General features: G+C 42.8%; 1 protein-coding gene across 6 annotated transcripts; it reads left to right on the top strand.

The window, feature by feature from the left end:
* Positions 1-12,862: 12,862 nt before the first annotated feature.
* On the top strand, positions 12,863-18,965 carry LOC109732940 (disease resistance protein RGA5). Of its 6 annotated transcripts, none has more exons than XM_040396661.3 (4): positions 12,875-13,262; positions 13,350-13,396; positions 13,502-14,341; positions 15,882-18,965. In XM_040396661.3, the coding sequence occupies exons 3-4, from the start codon at positions 13,518-13,520 to the stop codon at positions 17,851-17,853; spliced, it is 2,796 nt and encodes a 931-aa protein (XP_040252595.1). In that variant the 5' UTR covers positions 12,875-13,262; positions 13,350-13,396; positions 13,502-13,517; the 3' UTR covers positions 17,854-18,965. The 6 variants fall into 6 exon arrangements, with proteins under 6 accessions (XP_073361909.1, XP_040252595.1, XP_045087753.1 ...); XM_045231818.2 differs by having other exon boundaries at positions 13,493-14,341; XM_045231819.2 differs by having other exon boundaries at positions 12,898-13,262; positions 13,353-13,396; positions 13,493-14,341.
* The last annotated feature ends 1,515 nt before the right edge of the window (positions 18,966-20,480 follow it).

Genomic DNA, 20,480 nt, shown 5'->3' with positions numbered 1-20,480 from the left:
TATTTTTTAATTTATCGTTCGCGAACTTTTTTTAAAGTCGTGAATCACAATTTTTTTAATGTTCACAACTTCAGAAAAATGTTCACGAATCAAAAATATTTTTCAAATTTATCGTTCTCGACCTTTTTTTAATGCCGTGAATAAATAGTTTTCAAATTAATCATTCACGAACATTTTTAAATTTATCGTTCAAAAACATTTTCAAAATTTTCGTTCCTGGAAATTTTTTAAAAGTCACTAATCACAAATAATTTTAATAAATATTTTTAATTTATCGTTCGCGAACATTTTTTTTAAGTCGCGGATCACGAATATATTTTTTGAAACGTTCGCAAACATTTTTTTAAAGTCGTGAACAAATAGTTTTCAAATTTATCGTTCACGAACATTTTTTTAAAGTCACGAATCACACATATTTTTAAAGTCGTGAACAAATTTATCGCGCTTGACCGTTAGAGGGTGAAAAGCGGGCAGCTGGCCGGTTCAGATGACCTGTGTGACCTATCTACACCCGTAATGCAAGTTCTATGACGGGTTTTTCCGGTTTGCAAGTACCGTGACTTAAGTGCACCCGCAACGCAAGTTCTCGGACCGCCGGTTCCATTTACTCATTTGGGATCGGGCTTGAGCTCGCCAAAGGACATAGTTCGTCTTGGTGAGAGGCTCGGAGATGTTGTAGTTTAGGCCGGAGGAGGACATGGTTGCGGTGGAGTTGATCGATGGAGGTGGATGGGGATGATCGATGGAGGTAGATGAGCTAGATGCGATGGAAAAGACATGCTCTCTATACCATGTAAACTATTGTCGAAGCGTCTCAACCCTCCAGAGGAGAGCCCGCTGCGTATATATTGATTGTGACGAGACAAACCTCTCGGAGGCTGTTACATGACGTGAGAAAGAAACAGAACAAGAGATAAAATCTTAAATAGAAGACATCTCTACCTATTCCTAGACAAGACTTGTAGGAGAGGGAAAGGAGGAGGCGTGACAACAAGTCACGTTACAATATGAAGTCACGTTACAATGTTTAACAAGTTGATCAGATTATAGCCTGCCATACTAGCTGCTAGCAGACGGCTCAACAAACCCGATTGGTTTGCCTTCCGCAAACCGCCAACGGGCGCAAAGTCATGGGAGGGTATGCGCTTTAGTTTGGGCAAAATGAGCTTGTGGTAAGGAGTGTGTTTTAAACAGGAGGAAAGTTTCAGTTTGAGAAAGGCCTGGTGTCTTGCCGGTTAGCATCACAGGTTAGTGTGCTAGCCGGCACAGGTTCAAGCCTCACCTCTACCAATTAAATTTGAGCATTCCTATGCTCAACTCAGTTTTTATGTGCTTCTATCTATGGCGTGTGGAGGCACGGGCATCCGTGGACTCTGGTCTCTGGGTGCTCCCAATGGGAGATAGCATGAGTTATGTCTAATCGATATGAATGGCAGTCTAGACAATTAATTAGATGCCAATAGCATTGGTAAAGCTTGAGGCGTCATGTAATCCTATTATCATTTGATTTTTTCTGGCCTCACCCTATACCTGGTTTGTACATGTTATCCTCTGAGATGTTTGGATCCTAAAACTTTGAATTAATATAAGGTTGCGTGCATCAATCGATTCAAAGGTCAGGGTTCTATTTTCTTCTTCTTCAAAACATCAAAGAGACATTCCTCAAATTCTATTCAATGGACAAAGTCCACCAACCATTTGCGTCCCTCAAAGACCTCCAACAAACCATGTGGTGGTCCTTCTTCCAACTCCCTCCCAAAATAATTTAGCCCTCAAAGAATCCACGTTCTCGAAACAGGCTCTCGTCCCGCTTTATATATAAAGCACCGAACCAAAGACATAGTACATGGCCAATCGATACAAAGTGGTGAGGTACCTCTCTTACAAAGTAGATCTTAGGATACTCGGACAATGTACAATGTAGGTGACTACACTACCGACAGAGAAAACAAGACAATATGAGCACAACGCGACGCTACTCCCTAGGACACCTAACCTCCTCGACAACGCCGTCAAGAGGGAACACGGTGCAAAGCATCATCGCTTCCTAGCCACATTGGACTAGGGTCTTCACCCGGAACTCTGGCGCATACAGTAGATCCACAACGACGCCTTCAAGAAGATAGCAGTGCCCCCGAGCGTCGCTGTCGCCGGTGAAAATGCGCAAACCTTTCGCTCGGCACCTCATCCGTGTCACCATGATGCCCCTAGGGCAAGCACGACATGCTCAGACCCCCCCCCCCCCAGATCCAGATCTGGGCGACGCCAAACAGAGAACGCGCCCGAGCCACCAATCGCTACCCCTCTCGTCGCCCACACAACCAAGATGGAAGACACCACCACCGTCATGAGGCCCTTCAGAGAGCCAACCATGCGGACCGCCATCTGGACCTGCCGCCCTAGCATCCATGTCCGAGACACACCCACCGCCAACAACATGAAGTACCAACCACAGAAGGAAAAGTAAAAGACCGCTCGTTTCACGACTAGCCCGGCATCAGGCACGGTGTCTGGGATGACGCCACTACCGTTGGGGGCCCATCCATGTGTCTCTAGTCAGTCCTGGTGGACCGGTGGTGACACAACTCCGTGACTCCCGACGGTCACCGAGCACCCTCACACGACGCCATGTCCGTGGCCCTTGACGTCGTGCTGCCCAACATTGGAGTGATGCCTCGACCACCACATTCACCCACCGCACTTGCAGATAGAGGAACCCCACCACCCATGGCCACCACCCGGATGGAGCCCAATGTCACCTACTCAGAGCCTCAACTCCAACTCCCCTCGGGCCCCGAACAGATACACCCGAGCGAGAGTCTCTAGTTCAGCTCAGAGACTTGAGCCGCAGGATCCCTTATTTCTTTTCTTTATCATCGATCGAAAAAGCCAGCTGGGACCCGCTCCTGTGAGGTGCACGAGCGGGGAGAGGCCGTCAGTGTCCGAGCTAAAGCGACCGCGGTGCGTGCAGAGTGGGCCAAGCAGGGGCGGCGGCGTCCGAAGAGTCGGTGCCCGACACAGCGTCGAACACGCTCCAGAAGCAGCATGTATGGGTGGTTGGTGGGGGGAGAGAGAGAGAAAAAGGGAGATAGAGAGCAATGGGAGGTGGGTGGGTGGCAAGTCAGTGGCGGCGCTGGGGTCTTCCTGGGAATTCCACGGAATACCCAAGATTTCAGCCCATAAAAAATTGAGTACACATGTTATATACTTTCTGAAGCCCGCAAACTCAAGTCTGAACTCTGAAGCCCATCCAAAGCCACGCACCAAACCAGACATGTCGTCTGGAGGTGAGGTAGTCGAGAAGCAGCAGGTCGCACTGATTCTTCCTCCCACGATTCCCAAACCCCAAATCCCCAACCTAGCTTTAGTTGATGGCAGCGGCGGCTAGCGATTCCAGTTCGACGGGTGACGGCCGACCCTCTCCCTCTCCTCCCCAGCTCACCTCCGGGCTCCGGCCTTCTCCTCCAACAGTCCGTCTCCGCACTACAAGAAATATGTCAACTTGTGACCTTCTGTCAGTGACCCTGGAACAATTGGTCATAAATCTACGACCATTTGAGACCAATTAGTCAAAAGCTGTTCGGGGGGTTCCAAACCCTAAACTATATCGACCATTTTGGTCAGAAAGGTCGTAATTTCCTTACACGAAATAGTCATAAAGCAGACAGCACTAGTCCGCTGCCTTATTTCTAGCTGATCACGACCAATATAGATGGTCATAACCTTGTAAATTGTGGTGGATTGCTATGACTAGGCACCACCTCATCAGTTTTGCCTATGTGTCATGTCCATGTGTCAATTTTTGCCCTAGGTTGTGAAGCAACCTATATTTCTGTCATTCTCAAAATTCCCAAAAAAATCTCATAAATTCTTTGGGTCATATATTCTTCAAATATGTAAACATCCTTCCTTGCCTAGTTCAAAATTAATTCAAAAATATTCATTTTCCTATTCTGTTCACAACAACACTTTGTGAAGTGCTATTTATATATTCTTTATTGCCCTCAAAATTTTTGGGCACTCTTTCCTACCCAAATCATTGCCTCATGACAAAATTCAGCTCCATTTTCCCAGTAAATCTTCCTCGGCAAATTTCCAAAGTTTTTGTCCACCTAGAAGCATTCTGAAGGAAGTACAATTTTTATATATCCAAATGACATGAAATTTATACAGTTCCTTCATATGCCAAAATTGTCACCCTCCTCCAAATTGCATCTCAGTCAAATCATCTATGTGAGCCCAGGTTCAATTTATATTTTATGGCCAGATTGGCAATTGTAAAGAAAGTGTTATCTAGACCCCTCCTATTACCCTCAAACTTTTTGGGCACTCTTTCATACCCAAATCATTGCCACGTGATAATATTCAGCTCCATTTTCCTGGTAAATGTTTCTCAGAAAATTTCCAAAGTTTCTATCTCGAGAGAAGCTTTGTGAAGTAAGTACTAGCTAGGCTTACCCAAATTATCTGAAAATTTACCGGGGGATGACCATACCTATGTAACTTACCTACACCAAATTTGAGCTCATTTCATTTATCCAATTTCTCTCGCTAATTTTCCGAAGTTTCTGTCCAGAGAAGAGCAATGTGAAGGAAGTACCACTTTGGCATGTCCAAATGGTATCAATTTTCTACAGTGCTTTCCTATGCCCAAATAACCATCCTCCACCAAATTCCAGCTCAATCCATTCGTTATTTTGAGCCCAACTTCAACATTCATGTTTTTGTCCAGTGTGGTACTTTGCAAATTAAGTACCACCTAGGCTCCTCCTTTTGAGCTGAAAATTTGTGAAGACAGTCTTCTTAGTAGATGATCATCCTCAGCCAAAACTCACTCCCATTGGCCATGTGCATTTCCCGTACCGCTAATCAAACACTTGGCTGCTAATTCATGTTTGAGCATAGTTCGGGCTCCTCATGAGAATCTTATGTTGTAATTTTCTTCCTAGCACCTACCTGGGGAGTGACCAGCCCACTAGACATGCCTAGGCCACCCAGAACGCATGGAAACGCCACGGTCACGCGGTGACCACGCGGCGGGCATGCGAGTTTACGCGCTCTAGAGTTGGGGCCCTCGGCCACCGTCCAAACCTCGATGTATCGCCACCAAACCATGTATTTTAGATTAAATAGATACTTATGTAACTAGAAATGATTTTTGGAAAAATAAAGAGCAAACTATAAGGCAGCTGCAGTTCAAATTTGACCCATTTCCTATTGAATCAGTGGAAATTTGTCTTTTTCACGAGAGGTGGATCAAATTTTTTTACACCCAACCATTGTCCAATTTTTCAACAAATATATGGTAGGTCCTTCAAAAAAAACTCATTTTGGGCACTCAGAAAATGGAAAATGGTTTTTTCGTCCAAAGAAAATAAAAACTTCCTTAGGCAACATTGCTTTCCATTCCAATATGCACCCTTGTGCATAATATGAGATCATTTGAACAAACTATGCCATTAATGTGGCCATAAGATTGATCATTTGGCTTGAAAGCCATTGATCTCCACACATAATAGCTCGTTTCTGAGAACACTTTTTTAAAATAATTATCGTATTACAAGTTTATTATTTTTCCTGGTAACTTGGCCACATATAATGACACAATGCAAAGGTTTTCCAATTTTTTTTAATCTTTTATGCCCGTTTCAAAATGCGGTCAAAACGGCGGACTTGACCTTTCCTAGCTAGTGGTTGAATCTTGGAAAAAATTTGGTGTTTCTCTGATTAAATAGATACCTTTGTACCTAAAATGATTTTTGGGAAAAATAAAGAGCAAACTATGAGGCAGCTATAGTTCAAATTTGACGCGCTTCCAGCTGAATCGGCAGAAATTTGTCTTTTTCACGAGAGGTGGATCAAAGCTTATGACACCCAACCATTTGGTCAATTGTACATTAAATATGGCCTAGTGTTTTAGAAAATTGATTTGGTCCAATTTTGCAACAATTATTTGGTAGGTCGTTCACAAAAAAAAACTCATCTTGGGCACTCGGAAAATGGAAAATGATTTTTTTGTCTAAAGAAAATTAGCGAGAGAAATTAACATTTTGCATAGATTGACATTTTGAATAGATTGTAACATTGCTTGATTGCTTATATCTTCCTTCTGAACCTGCAATTACACACACACACACACACACACACACACACACACACACACACACACACACACACACACACACACACACACATATATATATATATATATATATATATATATATATATATATATATATATATATATATATATATATACAGTGTTGTATTATGCTTATGCTACTGGTATCACCAGTGTTTCCTCTTGCTTTTTTAGGGTGGTTCCTCTTGTTTTTTAGGGTGCAGCAATAGATGGTTATTTGACCGAAACAAAATTTAGTGAGTACAATTGCTTATTTGATAGAACAAAAATGTCAGAAAAAAAACCAATTAATGTTTATGTGCTATGTGCTATGCTTTGCAGCTGCCGACCTCTTCCTGTGGAGGAACAAGATCTCTGCCGGGGTGCTCGCGGGCGCCACCGCCATCTGGCTGCTGTTTGAGGTGTTGTAGTACCACCTCCTCATGCTTCATGGCTACTACAGTACTTGTGTTGATGCCAAAATTAGCAAGCCGTTTTGCTCTGTTTCTGAAATATTTGCCAGCTGATCCGCCAAATGGTCTCTGCTAAATTCTGTTCATTAAGTGGTCTTCTTGATATTTAGCAATCTTGATGCCTCATATAACTACTTGTTGAACTAGGGAATTGATTGGACCACTTGATCAATGGCTTTCTTAACAGTCAAGTTTCAGCATGTTTCTTGTTTGCACCCTTTGTTGTAGCTGACAATGAGAAGATGCAGATTTTTCTCCGTGCTGGCTTGCAAGCTGCACCTGAAATGTGGAATACCTTGGAGCACTGCTTACTAAATTAGTTGCTTGCTCGATGCATCATATCCAACTTCTCCATGAAGTATTCTATTATAGTAATTCAGTTTTCTTCATGCATCTATCTATTGGTGGTGACTATGCTGTATACGAGATCCTACACCCGAGAGGATGTGGTGGAGCTCCAGTGTAGAGCTACTCATTTGATTCATTTGAAAAGATGAGTAATTCTTTTTCATTAACAGAAACTTCTCATCTCTTTTCTTCTATTTTCCTCTCTTCTCTTCTCTTTGCTGCTGTTAAGTTAGGACTTGCCGATGATGATTGTTGTTGTTAGAAATCATGATTGCTTAGTTTAGTGTAGGACTTGTTGTTGTTGCTGTCATATCCATACTATATTTTCCAAAGTTCGATAGCATGTCGTCCTTAGGATAAGTTGTTGATCAAAGAAATGGACTAAATCAAAGCATTCCCAGGAGTTGATGTTGTTCTAATTGACCTGCTGCTGTTGTCAAACTGCTGTTGTCATTAACCTGTTGTTGCTGCTATTGTAGGAGAAGAAGGAGCACGCCTAGGAGAAGAAGGAGCAAGCCCAGGAGAAAAAGAACGAGTAGGAGAAGGCACTGGATTGCTGCTGTTGGAGTGTTGAGGACCTGGGATCTGTGACGGCCCTGCACCGGCTCCCGCCCGCGGATGTCGCGCGTGCGGCCTACGTCTGCCGCCTTTGGCGCAACGTCGCCTTCGACCGCGTCGTGCTGGAGGCCGCCTTCCGCGCGCCCTGGGGCGTGCGCCGCGTCCTCGGCGACCCGGCCACCAGGGCCTTCTGGCGCGCCGCCTCCCTCGCCCGATTCGCGCTCTCGCGCGCCCTCCGTCGCGGTGTCACCGTCCCCGACATCGCGCTCAAGTATTCTGTCCAGGTATCATCTGTCTAATCCTTCCTTCCCGTCTGAAGCTCAAGTATTCTAGCACATTCTTTGCTGTGATGAAGTGCGACTCATATCCAGTTATTTGCTCACATTATTATTTGGTTATGCCATGCTGCTGCCATTGTTTGCTTAAGCATGATTTGCTCCAACCTGGCATTGTGTTGTACTACTAGTACGTACTTCAATTGCATGCATGCATGTTTCCTGTTCCCTGAACTGTTTGACTACCTGTAATGCATACGGCTTGTTTCTTGCTGCTCCCTTACCTGTTGTACTGTTCATCTGTTGTGTTAACTTGCACTGTGCTGGTACTTGATCATTTGCAAAATATATCTCAGTTTTCACTGTTATGAGAATGTTATATGCATGGTTTCATGTTAAGTCTAAAGTTCTGTAGCAAATTTTCATCGTTATGAGAATTTTATATTCCCGGATTCACTTGATTATGTTTCTAACTTTTCATAATTTATTATTTTTAGATGTTGGCTTTCATTCTTCAAAAGTTGGGTGTACATAAGCTCTAGGAAGAAGAATCCGGAAGAAAAACCACACCCAACAATGCGTTTTAGCTCACTGGATATAGTTATGTGTGAAGCTAGTTATGTGTATATTTAGTTGTATTTTATAGCTGAATACCCGAATTGTACTATGCTTGGCTGTTGTATGAAATATTATGCCTTATTGGCTCTTTTTGAATCAAATTATCTATTTGCATAAATATAGAACTGACCTGTGGTACCCAAACAGCAAACCTGGTAATTGGTTCCCATTTAACTAGCGAGACCTACTTTAAAATGGAAAAGAAACAAAAAAACTGGCAAATGGGCTGGAAAAAGGCGTGGCCCAAAAAATGTGGACAATAAAAGGTTGTGGCCCAAAACATAAAATTCTATTGGGCTTGGCCCATGTCGCCTACCAAACTTGAAACAAAAAAAAACAATAAATAGGTTGGATTAATGGGCTTGGCCCATATAGACACCGAAATGGACCGGGCTGATTCTTATCAACGACCTTTTCATTTGGTCGCCATTTTGCCACGTCGGATCTGACATGGCCTGGGCAGAGAGCTAGCGACCAAAACAGAAGGTCATAGAATCAGCGACCTTTTGTTTCGGTCGTTGCCTTCCACGACCTTCTCACAGAGAAGGTCGTTAATTTTAGTTTACGATCGTCAGCTTTTGACCATCTGTTTTTGGTCAAAAAAATGTCAGAAATGAAAAACAATGACCTTTCAGTGACCAATAGTGATGGTCGTAAGTTGACATATTTCTTGTAGTGCCAGCCTCCCCTGCACGCGCCCTCCACGGCCGACGGCTCCACCTCCGGTAGTCCGGCCTCCGTCGCAGTCAGGCACCACCTCCATCAGGCAGTACTGCATCCAGCGGACAGTGGTCCAGTCATCCGCCATCCATCTACACTACAGTCTACAGGTACCAGCCACCAATGTAATTTCTCTTGCTTGTAATTTTTTTGTACATTGGCACTGCCACTGATTGCTAGGAGTAGAAGCCATTGATTGCTTGTAAATTGTAATTGTTTCTCCAATGTCTGTCAATCCATGCCACATTGCATTGTCACTGCCACTGATTTCTACTTTTTTATGTGATTGTGATGTAGAGGAAGAAGAAGAATGTTAGCATATTTGAATTATGGGACAAATCTTCAAAGGCAAGGTAAAACTGAACTACTTACTTGTATGATAGCATTCAGTCCATGATCAAGAGAAGTTGGTTAGGCTTGCTAGAAAGTTTTATGCTGAGGAATTCACAAATGACTAATTGTCATACTTCCATGGCAATTAAGCATGTACATTTCTCATGTGTGTATAGATAAAAGGTTTAGTATTGCTTTGGCAAATAAAATTACAAGAATACCCAGGAGCAAATTCCTGGCTCCGCCACTGTAGCAAGCGGGTCTGGCCCGGACCCAGGTGGACTCAGAGGGTGCAGAAAGTGTCCCTTTGTGTCCGTTTCGGATGGAAATCCGGCCCAAATTTGATCTGAAAATGGGGTGAGACGAACACAAAATGAATGAAATTATGGGATGCGAGTGCGCGGGTCTAGAAATATGTTTGTTTGCTCCGATTTGGGATCACCCGTTGGAGTTGGTACGACATTCCCTACTTGGTGCGCTTAAGCGCCCTTTTAATGTACGTTCTGCAAACCAGCGCCCAGTATCCTTCCCCCTTGGGCAGGCACATTTATTTTTTTTGTCAAAACAAGAGAAAAGGGTGTGTCATGAGAGCATCTACAACCGGACTTTACAAATTCGGCCCCTCAAATGCCAGCTGACACGATCGGACGCGTCCGCGAATAGTGACAGGTCACGCCTCATATTAGCCACTCTGCATCTGCCTCTCTCATATTTCAACCCCTAAATCCATACAAAGCATGCAAAAGAAATCATATGTGCTACATACTATGTACTACCCTAACTACTCTTCGCCGTCGGAGATGTCCACGGCAACGTTGCCAGGCGCCGGCTGGATGGGTGGATAGGAGCTCCGGCTCATCCTCCTCCCGCTCGACCTCATCCATGTAGGCGAGCATCTCCGCCTCCTCCGTGGCCTGCTGCTCCACCATCTCCTACCGATGACGGCGGTTGGCCTCCGCGGCCGACTCCGACCGGAGGGAATCGAGGATGGCCTGTTGCTCCGCATGTAGATCTGCGTCGCCAGCGTCCCCCGCATCCTCCTCCTCCTCGTCCTCCTCATCCTCCACCACCACCTCCTCCAAGTCCTCCTCCAGAACCACTGTATCCGGAGGTAGCCCCGGCTTCGCGCCTAGCCCGGATTTGCTCAGGAGCTCGAGCCAGCGCTCCGGCATCAGAAGTCGCTCGCTCCTCACCCGGCGGCGTGGGGGTATGGCTACTAGGCAAACGGCTGGAGTGGAAAGTCGCAGCAACGGCGGACAGGCGGAGGAAAATGTGGATGAATGGAAGGGTTTTGGTGCCGTCGATTGACTTAAATAGCCGGGCTAGGCACTACACGACCTGCCGTAGCTGGGCCACGCGGCGTGACCTGCCCGACGAAGGAGACGAGCTTCGGACCGTCGAGTTTCAGGGCATTTCTGGCCGGGACCCCTTCGTCAGTCCTACGTGGCGGGTGTGCCTTAGCACCCCCATATCCACCCCATATTTGGGCTGCATATGAGGGGTGCCGGTTAGGCCGAGTGTTTGAGGCCCGTTTGAGGCGTCTATCTAGGTCGAAAAATCATGACCGGTCAATGACTAGGCGGTCCGCCCGAGTGTTTAAGGAGGGTTAGGGACGCCCAACTGTAGATGCTCTGATCGAATCGAACTTGGCACCTCACTATTCACATAGGGCGCTTCAACCACTCGGATAGATTACCACCTCTAACTACAAACTTTGTTTTCCAGGTTCTATTATTTCTCCAGTTCACGAAGCCCCTGGTTTTGGAAGCATCCCAATCTGGTTTTTATCTTTTTTTTTTTGGAATTTTTTAGGTTTTCCATTTTCTTTTTACATTTTATTTTTCTTTTGCAAATACTTGAACTTTTTGAATTTGGTTTTAAAATTAAAAAATTGTTTTCCAAATTCATGAACTCTTATAAAATTGGTTAAAAATTTTAAATGTAAGAACTTTTTTTAATATCGATGATTTTTTTTCCAAATTGGTAAAACCAATTACAAAATCGGTGAATTTTTATAAAATCAATGAACTCTAAAAAAAACATGAACTTTATTCCAAAATAGACGAGCTTTTTTCCAAAATCAATGAACTTTTTCAAATTAGTGTACTTATCTTCAATATAGATGAATTTTCTTTCAAAATCGATGAACTTTTCTCAAATTAGTGCACTTTTCTTCAAAATCGATAAACATTTTTCATAATTATTGAACTTTTTTTAAATTCATGAACCGTTTTTTTAGTTCCATGATTGTCTTCAAATTTTGATGAATTTTTTTAAATTGATGAACTTTCTTCAAATTCAGTGAACTCTTTCAAACTTTCTACCATGCTAGTCACTTTTTTATTGCAAAAATATGATTTTGTTTAAGTACGATGTCTTTTTCAAATGGTTTACATGGGTACATAATACGTGTATGTTAATGTTATACGAAAAGAGGCATTACATAGCGTTGCTTTCGGAATGTGTACAACTAAGTGGTGCAGTGGTTGTTGTGCTGAGACTACCACGGTTAAACATACGGGTTCCAATCTCACGTCTCGCATATTGATTCCCGGAAAAAAAAGATCTTTTGGCGTCTGATTTTTGAGGTGCGTGCTGAGCCGGCCCGCTAGGCTGCGCGCGTCAGCGCCAGGAGCGCTAATTGTCGCTGAAAGCGCCGAGTAGGAGCTCCGGCGAAATAGCTAATTAAGGAGTACTCCTTACAAAGATTACTCTCACATTTTAGATTATGACAAGCGGTGTGCTGCATTTGTGCCACCTGTCGTAATTTGAGAGTTTTTTCCTTTTTCATAGATTCGTATATTCAAAACATTTTATCTCTTAAACTGTGCGTCCAAATTTCAAAAGGTTTTCACTGTTAGATTTCTCGCATCGAGATCTTCAAAATTAGATCCCATGTGGATAGGTTTTGATGAACTTTTTTTCATGAAAAAGGGTGAAAAACCGAACCGGGAGCATGGTTTTTTTCATTTCCGAAAAAGGCACAGCCATGCATGCCTCTCAAACAGAAAACACATTTTTCATTTCTCACGAAAAAAAATATAGAAAACACATTTTTTTCGGTTTCTGAGATGCAAAACCGTGCCTCTCACGAAAGCAAAATCATGCCTCTCATGAAAGCTAAGGAGAAAAACCAAAAAATCGAAAAAAACGCGTGCGGAAAAATAAACAAACAAATCCGGAGGGAGCATCCAAAGCGCGACACGTGACAGCGACTGAGAGCGCGCCACACCCGCAAGTGATCATTGTGAGGCTTCCGAAAGAGCGCTCGTCAACTAGTTGCTCTCGAGCTCCCGACCTGCGCTACCCACGGGCGCAGCTGTGGCCACAAAAAATGTTTATATGATGCACGGCCCATTTTTGTGGCCCAGGTTAGATGTTGGATGTAGTGAGGGTAGAGCGCTACGTTGGTTCATAGGAGGATCAGCGCATCCACTCATCAAACAAAAAAGGAGGATCAGCGCGTGACGAGGGAGGAGCAGTGCTTCGTTGACCCATCCCCGTTCCTCAGGACAGGTCGCTCCCCATGGTGACTGCTGCCACTTCCCAGGTCTTCCTCCTCCTCTCAACTGCTCCTCCCCCATTCCACTCCACTAGTCCCCTGCTACTCCCCTGACCCCCTGAGCAATTGCTCGAGTCCCCTCCCAATCTAGTCCCCAAATCCCGATCTCCTTACCCAGATCCTTTCTGAAATCAAGCAGTCGCAAGTCAGTATAAGTGGATCTGCAGGCTGTAGCTGCACATTCGTGAGGGGTGTCCATTTAGTTTTTGCAAGCTGCAAGCTGGGAGCAACCATTCGAAAAGCTACTGTAACAGGTATGTATGTCATATGTGGATTTAAGTTTTTTGCAATTCTATCTTGATATTTATAAATTGCAGACCACCTTTAATTCTTTATTTTAGAAGATTGCGTCCGACTGACACTGTGAAACAAGCGAGTTGGATCTAAGGTGCTGCTTCATTAATCCTTCTTTTCAGAGCGTCGATTGACGACGCAAATTTAGCTGTTCGTTGTCAGTTCATTGGACGACCTGACCTCCACGCAGAATTGCCAGGGCGAGCACGGGGGCCATGGAGGGTGCTCTGGTGAGTGTGGCGACGGGGACCCTGAAACCCGTCCTGGGGAAGCTGGCCTCTCTGATGGGCGACGAGTACAAGCGTCTCAAGGGGGTGCGCGGCGAGATCAAGTTTCTGACCGATGAGCTTACCGCAATGCATGCCTTTCTCCTGAACATGTCAGAGGAGGAGGATCCTGATGTGCAGGATAAAGTTTGGATGAATGAGGTGCGCGAGCTGTCCTACGGCATGGAGGACTCCATCGATGACTTCATGAAACATGTAGATGACAACGACACAAAGCCAGGTAGCTTCACGGAGAGGATCAAGAACTTGTTGGGGAAGATGAAGACTCGCCATCGGATTGCAAACGAGATCCAAGATTTGAAGAAACGTATCATTGAGGTGGGCGAGAGGACTGCAAGGTACACAACTCGTGATGCCTTGTCCAAAACCGTCAATGTGACCGTTGACCCTAGAGCTCTTGCAATCTTTGAGCATGCCTCAATGCTCGTCGGAATTGATGAACCGAAGGCAACGCTAATCAAACTCTTGACTGAAGAGGACGGATGTGCATCAACACAATATCAACAAGTGAAGATGGTCTCTGTCGTTGGATCTGCAGGAATGGGCAAGACAACTCTTGCAAACCAAGTGTATCAAGAGCTCAAAGGCAAACTCAAGTGTCGGGCTTTCGTGTCAGTGTCACGCAATCCAGACATCATGAATATTCTCAGAACTATTTATGGTGAAGTTAGCGGGAAACCTTATACTGACACAGAAGCAGGGAGTGTACAACAACTCCTCGCCATTATCTCCAACTTCCTTGCAGACAAGAGGTACTATCTCTACTCCTTTTTGCTTCTCGCCCTCAAATGTATACAATAAGTTATCTAGATATGTCTCATGAAAATTATATATGTAAAATAGTCACCAGAACAGTTTTCTTGGTATAATTATATTTTAATTTTGAATATTCTGCAAGAAAATGTAATGGTTAGATGTTTGTATTGTTGATGTTCAAACAACAAGTAAGATAGAATGGTGAGACCTTGTGATTATATCAACAACCAATCCTAAGAACCCTTCCCTTAATTGAATGATTTCCATGACATAGCCACTCAATTTTTAATCACGTGATCTTTGCATTTGCATGCACGCACAGGGATTCTTGGTTCAGGTCAGTGACACTATTTGATCATCATGTCCTGATCATGCATCTCCTGAACATATATACTAAAAAACACTGATATGGGGATACATAGTCTCCCATAAGCTGTCGTTTGTATTATAATTCCCATGAGCCCCAGTTGAGTATTAATATGCCTTTTTCATTATATCCAAAACATGGGGCACTCCATTTCGAGTCACCCTATGACACATACGATTTTTCGATCGTCATGTCTTGATCCATGCATCTTTTCAACATATATTCTCTCTGGTCTCTAGAAGTTGTTTTACATATAGATAGAGTCAACTTTCAAAACTCTGACTACCAAAATATCTTTTAAATTATTTAGATTACAAACTTGAAATTCATTTGTGCATTAGTCCAAAAAATGCTTTCATAATTTGTAAATTTTAAGTTCAGTTAATATATTAGAATATAGAGGGCAATGTTGTATTTTGGATAATGTGCCAATGCTAAAATTGGTGGCTTTTCGCAAATAAAAAAAGGTAATATAAAATAATTTTCCCGTCTTAATAGTGTACGCTCTTATATCGTTTTGAGGTTCCCTAGAGTTCTCAAAATGTTATAAAACAAGTTCATGAATGTCGTGTGTGATAGAACATGTGAACCTGCAAACATTCTTTTAAAATATGTCCATTTGTGGCCTGCAAAACAAATTCCTGCCTTATGACACCAAAATTTTCATTGTTTTTGTGTAAGATATAAATGGTCATATTTTTAGATAAAATTTTGCAGGTTCACATGTTATGGCATACACAACGTTTGTGATTTTTTGTTAGCTTCTAATTTTTTAGTGTAGCTCAAAAGAAGATCAGAGCTTGCGCTCTTGAGAGTAAAAAGGAGCAATATCATAGTTATTATCTCTATGCTCTGTGCAATTAATGTATCAAATCAGCTTCTATTATCATAAATTGAGTTTGTAATTAATGTCATTTTAACACCCGTGTCAGCTTTCTCATTTATCCTTTGAATATTGTCAACGAGAAAACAAGTGCTCCTTTCATTTTTCTTTTTCTTTTGGTGCTTGTTCTATACTCTCTCCGTTCCTTTATATAATGTGTATTTGTTTTTTGATAAAATTCCACAATGTAAGGTGCCTTTGTTCTAATTCCTCCTAATTCCGTTCTTAGCCCTATAGGAAAAAGGAGTATAAAAGTCATCCTAATATCTCATAAATCCATGTGCAGCTACTTTATTGTTGTTGACGATATATGGAAGAAGGAAACATGGGATGTTATTAAGTACGCATTCCCCATGACCAGTTGTGGCATAATAATCACCACTACTCGTATGAAAGATGTCGCTAATTCATGTCAGACGTCATTCAGTGGCCATATTTATAACATAAGGCCTCTTGATATTGTTTATTCAAGACAGTTATTTCACGGAAGATTATTTAACTCCGAAGAAAATTGCCCTCCATACCTTAAAGAAGTTTCTGATCAAATCTTGAAAAAATGTGATGGGTTACCTTTGGCGATCATCGATATATCTGGTTTGTTGGCTAACACAGAAAGAATAGAGGGCCTATGGAACCAAGTGAAAGATTCAATTGGCCGTGCACTTGAAAGAAATTCTAGCGTTGAAGGAATGATGAAGATATTGTCACTTAGTTATTTTGATCTGCCTCCTCATCTGAAGACGTGTCTCTTATATGTGAGTATATTTCCGGAGGATTCTTTTATTGGGAAGAATGATATCATAAGTAGGTGGATAGGTGAAGAATTCATTCACAAAGAAGGCAGATATACATCACATGAGATAGGAGAAAGGTGTTTTAATGAGCTCCTTAATAGGGGTTTGATTCAACCGGGGAAGACAAATGAATATGGTGAGGTAGAGAGTTGCCAAGTTCATGACACAATTCTTGATTTCATCATATCCAAGTCCATAGAAGAGAACTTCGTTACTTTACTAGGTGTTCCAATTCTGACAATTGGGACACAAAGCAAAGTCGTTCGTCGACTCTTTCTACAAGGAATTAATCAAGGAAATTCAACAATACAGCCAGCAGGTTTGGTGTTGTCCCATGTACGATCACTGGGTGTGTTTGGAGGTTTTGTGGAAATCCCTTCTCTGGAGGAATTCAAACATCTGTGTGTTCTCCACTTGAGCCATTGCCAATCATTGGAAGAACATCATCTTGAGAATATAGTGAGGTTGCCCCAGCTAAGGTACCTGAACCTCAAAAATACAGAAATAAGGAAGCTCCCAGAACAAATCGGGCGTTTAGGTTGCCTAGAGTTGTTGGACCTAAGACACACTTGTGTAGAGGAATTGCCTGCATCTATTGTTAATCTCAAAAAATTGACGCATCTTCTTGTTGACTATGGTGTTAAATTTCCTGATGGAATTGAGGAGATGCAAGCATTGGAGACATTGGAAGAGGTCAGGTTCTCCAACCAACCATTTGGCTTCCTGTCCGGCCTTGGCCAACTAAAGAATTTGAGGAATCTGGTTCTTTTCTTTGGTTTCGAAGAGTATTCTGACACTAAGGATGCAAATATGGTTGAAGAGGAGTGCATCAAATCTATCATCTCTTCCCTGTGTAAACTAGGCACCCAGGACCTTCGCTCTCTAACTATTTGGGATTGGAGCAGCCTCTTACAAGAACCTTTGTGCCCGCTTACCCTCGATAGACTTATTAACTTCTCGTTAGGCGCCCCACAGGTTCCGAAATGGGTGAGCTCCCTCAGAAACCTCCAAGAGATACACCTTATAGTGGATGAAGTCAAGCAGGATGATCTCTGCATCCTTGGGGCCTTACCCACTCTGCTCATTCTGCATCTGGAGGAAGAAACAATGTCAAACAAAAAAATCAGAGTCAGTGGTGAAGTTGGGTTCCAATTCTTGAGGATTTTTATTTATGAGGCAAATCCTCACCCGGTAGATCTGATGTTTGCGGCAGGATCCATGCCCAAGCTAGAAAAACTCGTGCTTTCTTTCCGCATAGCAGCTGGCTCTCTGGACTTTGGAATCAAGAACCTCCCCTGCCTCAGTACGGTCAAATGTAGTACAAATGCCGACGATGGCATTTTTGGAGCCATACAGACTGCCGTGGAGAGAGCAGCCAGCACACACCCCAATCACCCTAGTTTACTCTTTCGGAGAGATGTCAAATGTAGTACAAACAAGGCTCCATACTTCTCTCCTTTATGATACGCCAGTACACTGTACTCTCTCTGTTGGATAATGTATTATCTATGACATCCATGTTTTTCATATTTTACATATGACGACATGTGGAGTCCGTGTGATACAATATTGTTGAATTTGTGCTTGAATAAAACATTTTCATATGGTTGTGATTCCCTGAGTATGAACAAAGCTTTCTACAGGAAGTTTATGGTAAAAGCTCAACTTGGAAAAATATGGACACACCTTGCATGATTCAGCCGACAGAGTGCTGTCTTGTCTTACCAAAAGTTACTAGCTTATTAAGCTGCTGTTTCTCCATGATTGGCTCCTTTTTTTTCCCATCACATTTATGCAGTAAAATGTTATGCATTTCTCTTTTTACAAAATCCAATTTGTCCGTAGATAGAGAACTGATGATAGTATGTGAGCTAGGTCATACAATCCTGACTGGTCTTAGTTAAATTAGCTAGTGTACTGCCATTAATTGCTTCTTTGCCTCGGTTTAATATTATTGGGTTACCATTCGTCCTGTTAATTAATTCTCCTGACGTACAACTTAGGATAATATCCTTTTTCATTGGCTCTTTTGTCCTCGTAGTCGTCATTCTTGCTTCAACATGCTCTTTGGCAAGCCAGACATGCACCAAGCAAGCTATTGTGCCACTGGTACAGTTGGACTAAACACTTGATAAGCTCTTCCCATTAGCTCTCACAAATTAAGATGTTGTTATATATGTCTGCTTATGGTTGTTGCAGCTTAATACACGCCTCGTATGTATACATCACTGTCAATTAAATTTTGATCTTGCCGATCATTTGCAGTGGTAACAAGATCAGTACTACTAGCAGATTGGGCACTTGAGTGTTGTAACGATGTTGCTCGTGACCTTGAGACCTGGCCGATTGCTGCATTCAACAATTCCAGTACAGATTATCTACACGATGAAGTAATGGAGCACGCCAGCTCTCCTCTCTCGAGGAGACAAGTAGGCATTGGTACAAAAGTTAACAATCTGGTTCGGTTTAACTGTAGGCACTGTACTGGCGGTACGGAATCTCTTGAGCTTTGTACAGTATCCAAGTTACGTATCATTCAGAAAATGTGTGTTGTTTCTCAATAGGTAATTATTCAACATGGTTTGTGTTGCACCTTAATTTAATTAGCATCAGATTCTCGTAGCTGAAAACTTTTACCGTATAAAACTTATAGTAGCCTTTGCTCATTGTGCTCTAGTCGTTTTCGTTTTCCCTGGAGGTTCTGGTTTGTGGGATTCACAGGGAATAAGGGTCTATGTGTGGAGTCTGTCATTTGGCTTATTGGAAGTGTGTAATGTGGTGCACATCTTCATCCTTGTGGACTTTAGTGTTGTTGATAGGTAGTTGTCCTTTCCAGCTCATGTAGACCGTGCATTGTTTGCAGGTTTCCTTTTCCAATTTCAGTAGTTTGTAATGAAGACATGTGGTTTCTAGCATAGTTTTAAATAGCGGGCTATAGCGGACACTATAGCCTTTTCAGCAGGGTGCCGCTAAATGGTCGTTCTCACAAATAGCCCGCTATAGCCGAAAGTCATGTTCTGCTCCCGAGCTCATTTGAGCTCGGGATGAACAGTAAAATCGAAAAAAAATGAAAAACATTTGAAAAAATTCTGAATTTTTTTGGGTGTAAACATTGACAAAAGTTCTCACTACTTGCAAAATTTCATCCAAAAATAACATTCATACAAGTCGTGGCAAGAAAAATGAAATTAGTACTCCAAAATGTTTTTGGAAATAACATTTTTGGAGCATCAATTTTGTTTTTCTTTGCTGCGACTTCCAAGAATGCTATTTTGTGAGCATTGAGAACTTTTGTCAATGTTTGCACACAAAAAAACTCAGAATTTTAAAAACTTTTTAAAATTGTTTTCGGGGTTACTGTTCACCCGAGCTCATTTGAGTTCGGGCTCAAATACATCACGTCCCGCTATTGCCTGCTATGGCCCGCTATACCTGATTTGAAGACCCGCCGCTATTTTCCATAGCCCGCTATTTAAAACGTTGGTTTCTAGTAGTGGCAGCGCCAGGATCAGTGGTAAGACCCAGGCAAACCCCATGCAAACAGTGCAAAAATGCTACAGTGAACGAAAACAAAGCTCACGCCCTAGGCCACCGACTGGGACTAGTCTCCGCCGTTGGTTTCTAGTAAAGGAAATTGGAGAGGAGCTCTTTTTGTAAAAGAAAAAAAAAGAAATAAAAGAGATCAGATTCTGGTTCTCACTGGACCACTGTGCTGTTTCTTCTTCTTTCTTACCTGAAATTATATATCTTTCTTTTTTTGCTGGGCTCCCGAAATTATCTGAATATTGAGATGAACATATGCAACTACTAATGACTCCACACTGGTGTGGCTGATGTTCGCTGAGCTTGAGCAGGTTAACCTGCCATGCCAACCAGGCCCAGCAGCTAGGTAGACGGTTCAGCAAACTGCAAGCTGATATCAAGGACATGATGTTTACAAAAAAAAAATTGTGGCTTCCAAGAGGAATGTCCATTGCACTGAGGACGAGGTAGCATTCCACGACTCTAGAGCTCCGAGTTAATGAAAAATACATCGAATACCCATCCAGATACTGTGCAACAGCTTATCTGGACAAGACTGCTCATTGTCG

This window comes from Aegilops tauschii, chromosome 7, assembly GCF_002575655.3.
Source record: "Aegilops tauschii subsp. strangulata cultivar AL8/78 chromosome 7, Aet v6.0, whole genome shotgun sequence".
Taxonomy (NCBI): domain Eukaryota; kingdom Viridiplantae; phylum Streptophyta; class Magnoliopsida; order Poales; family Poaceae; genus Aegilops; species Aegilops tauschii.
The sequence above is the reverse complement of the archived record's forward strand: the minus strand, read 5'-3'. Positions and strand labels throughout refer to the sequence as shown.

Excerpts from the sequence above, each read along its gene's own strand:
- LOC109732940 (XM_073505808.1), top strand. The coding sequence starts at position 13,518 with ATGGAGGGTGCTCTGGTGAGTGTGGCGACGGGGACCCTGAAACCCGTC. Across the intron at positions 14,342-15,881 it reads AACTTCCTTGCAGACAAGAG|CTACTTTATTGTTGTTGACG; the intron begins GTACTATCTCTA and ends ATCCATGTGCAG.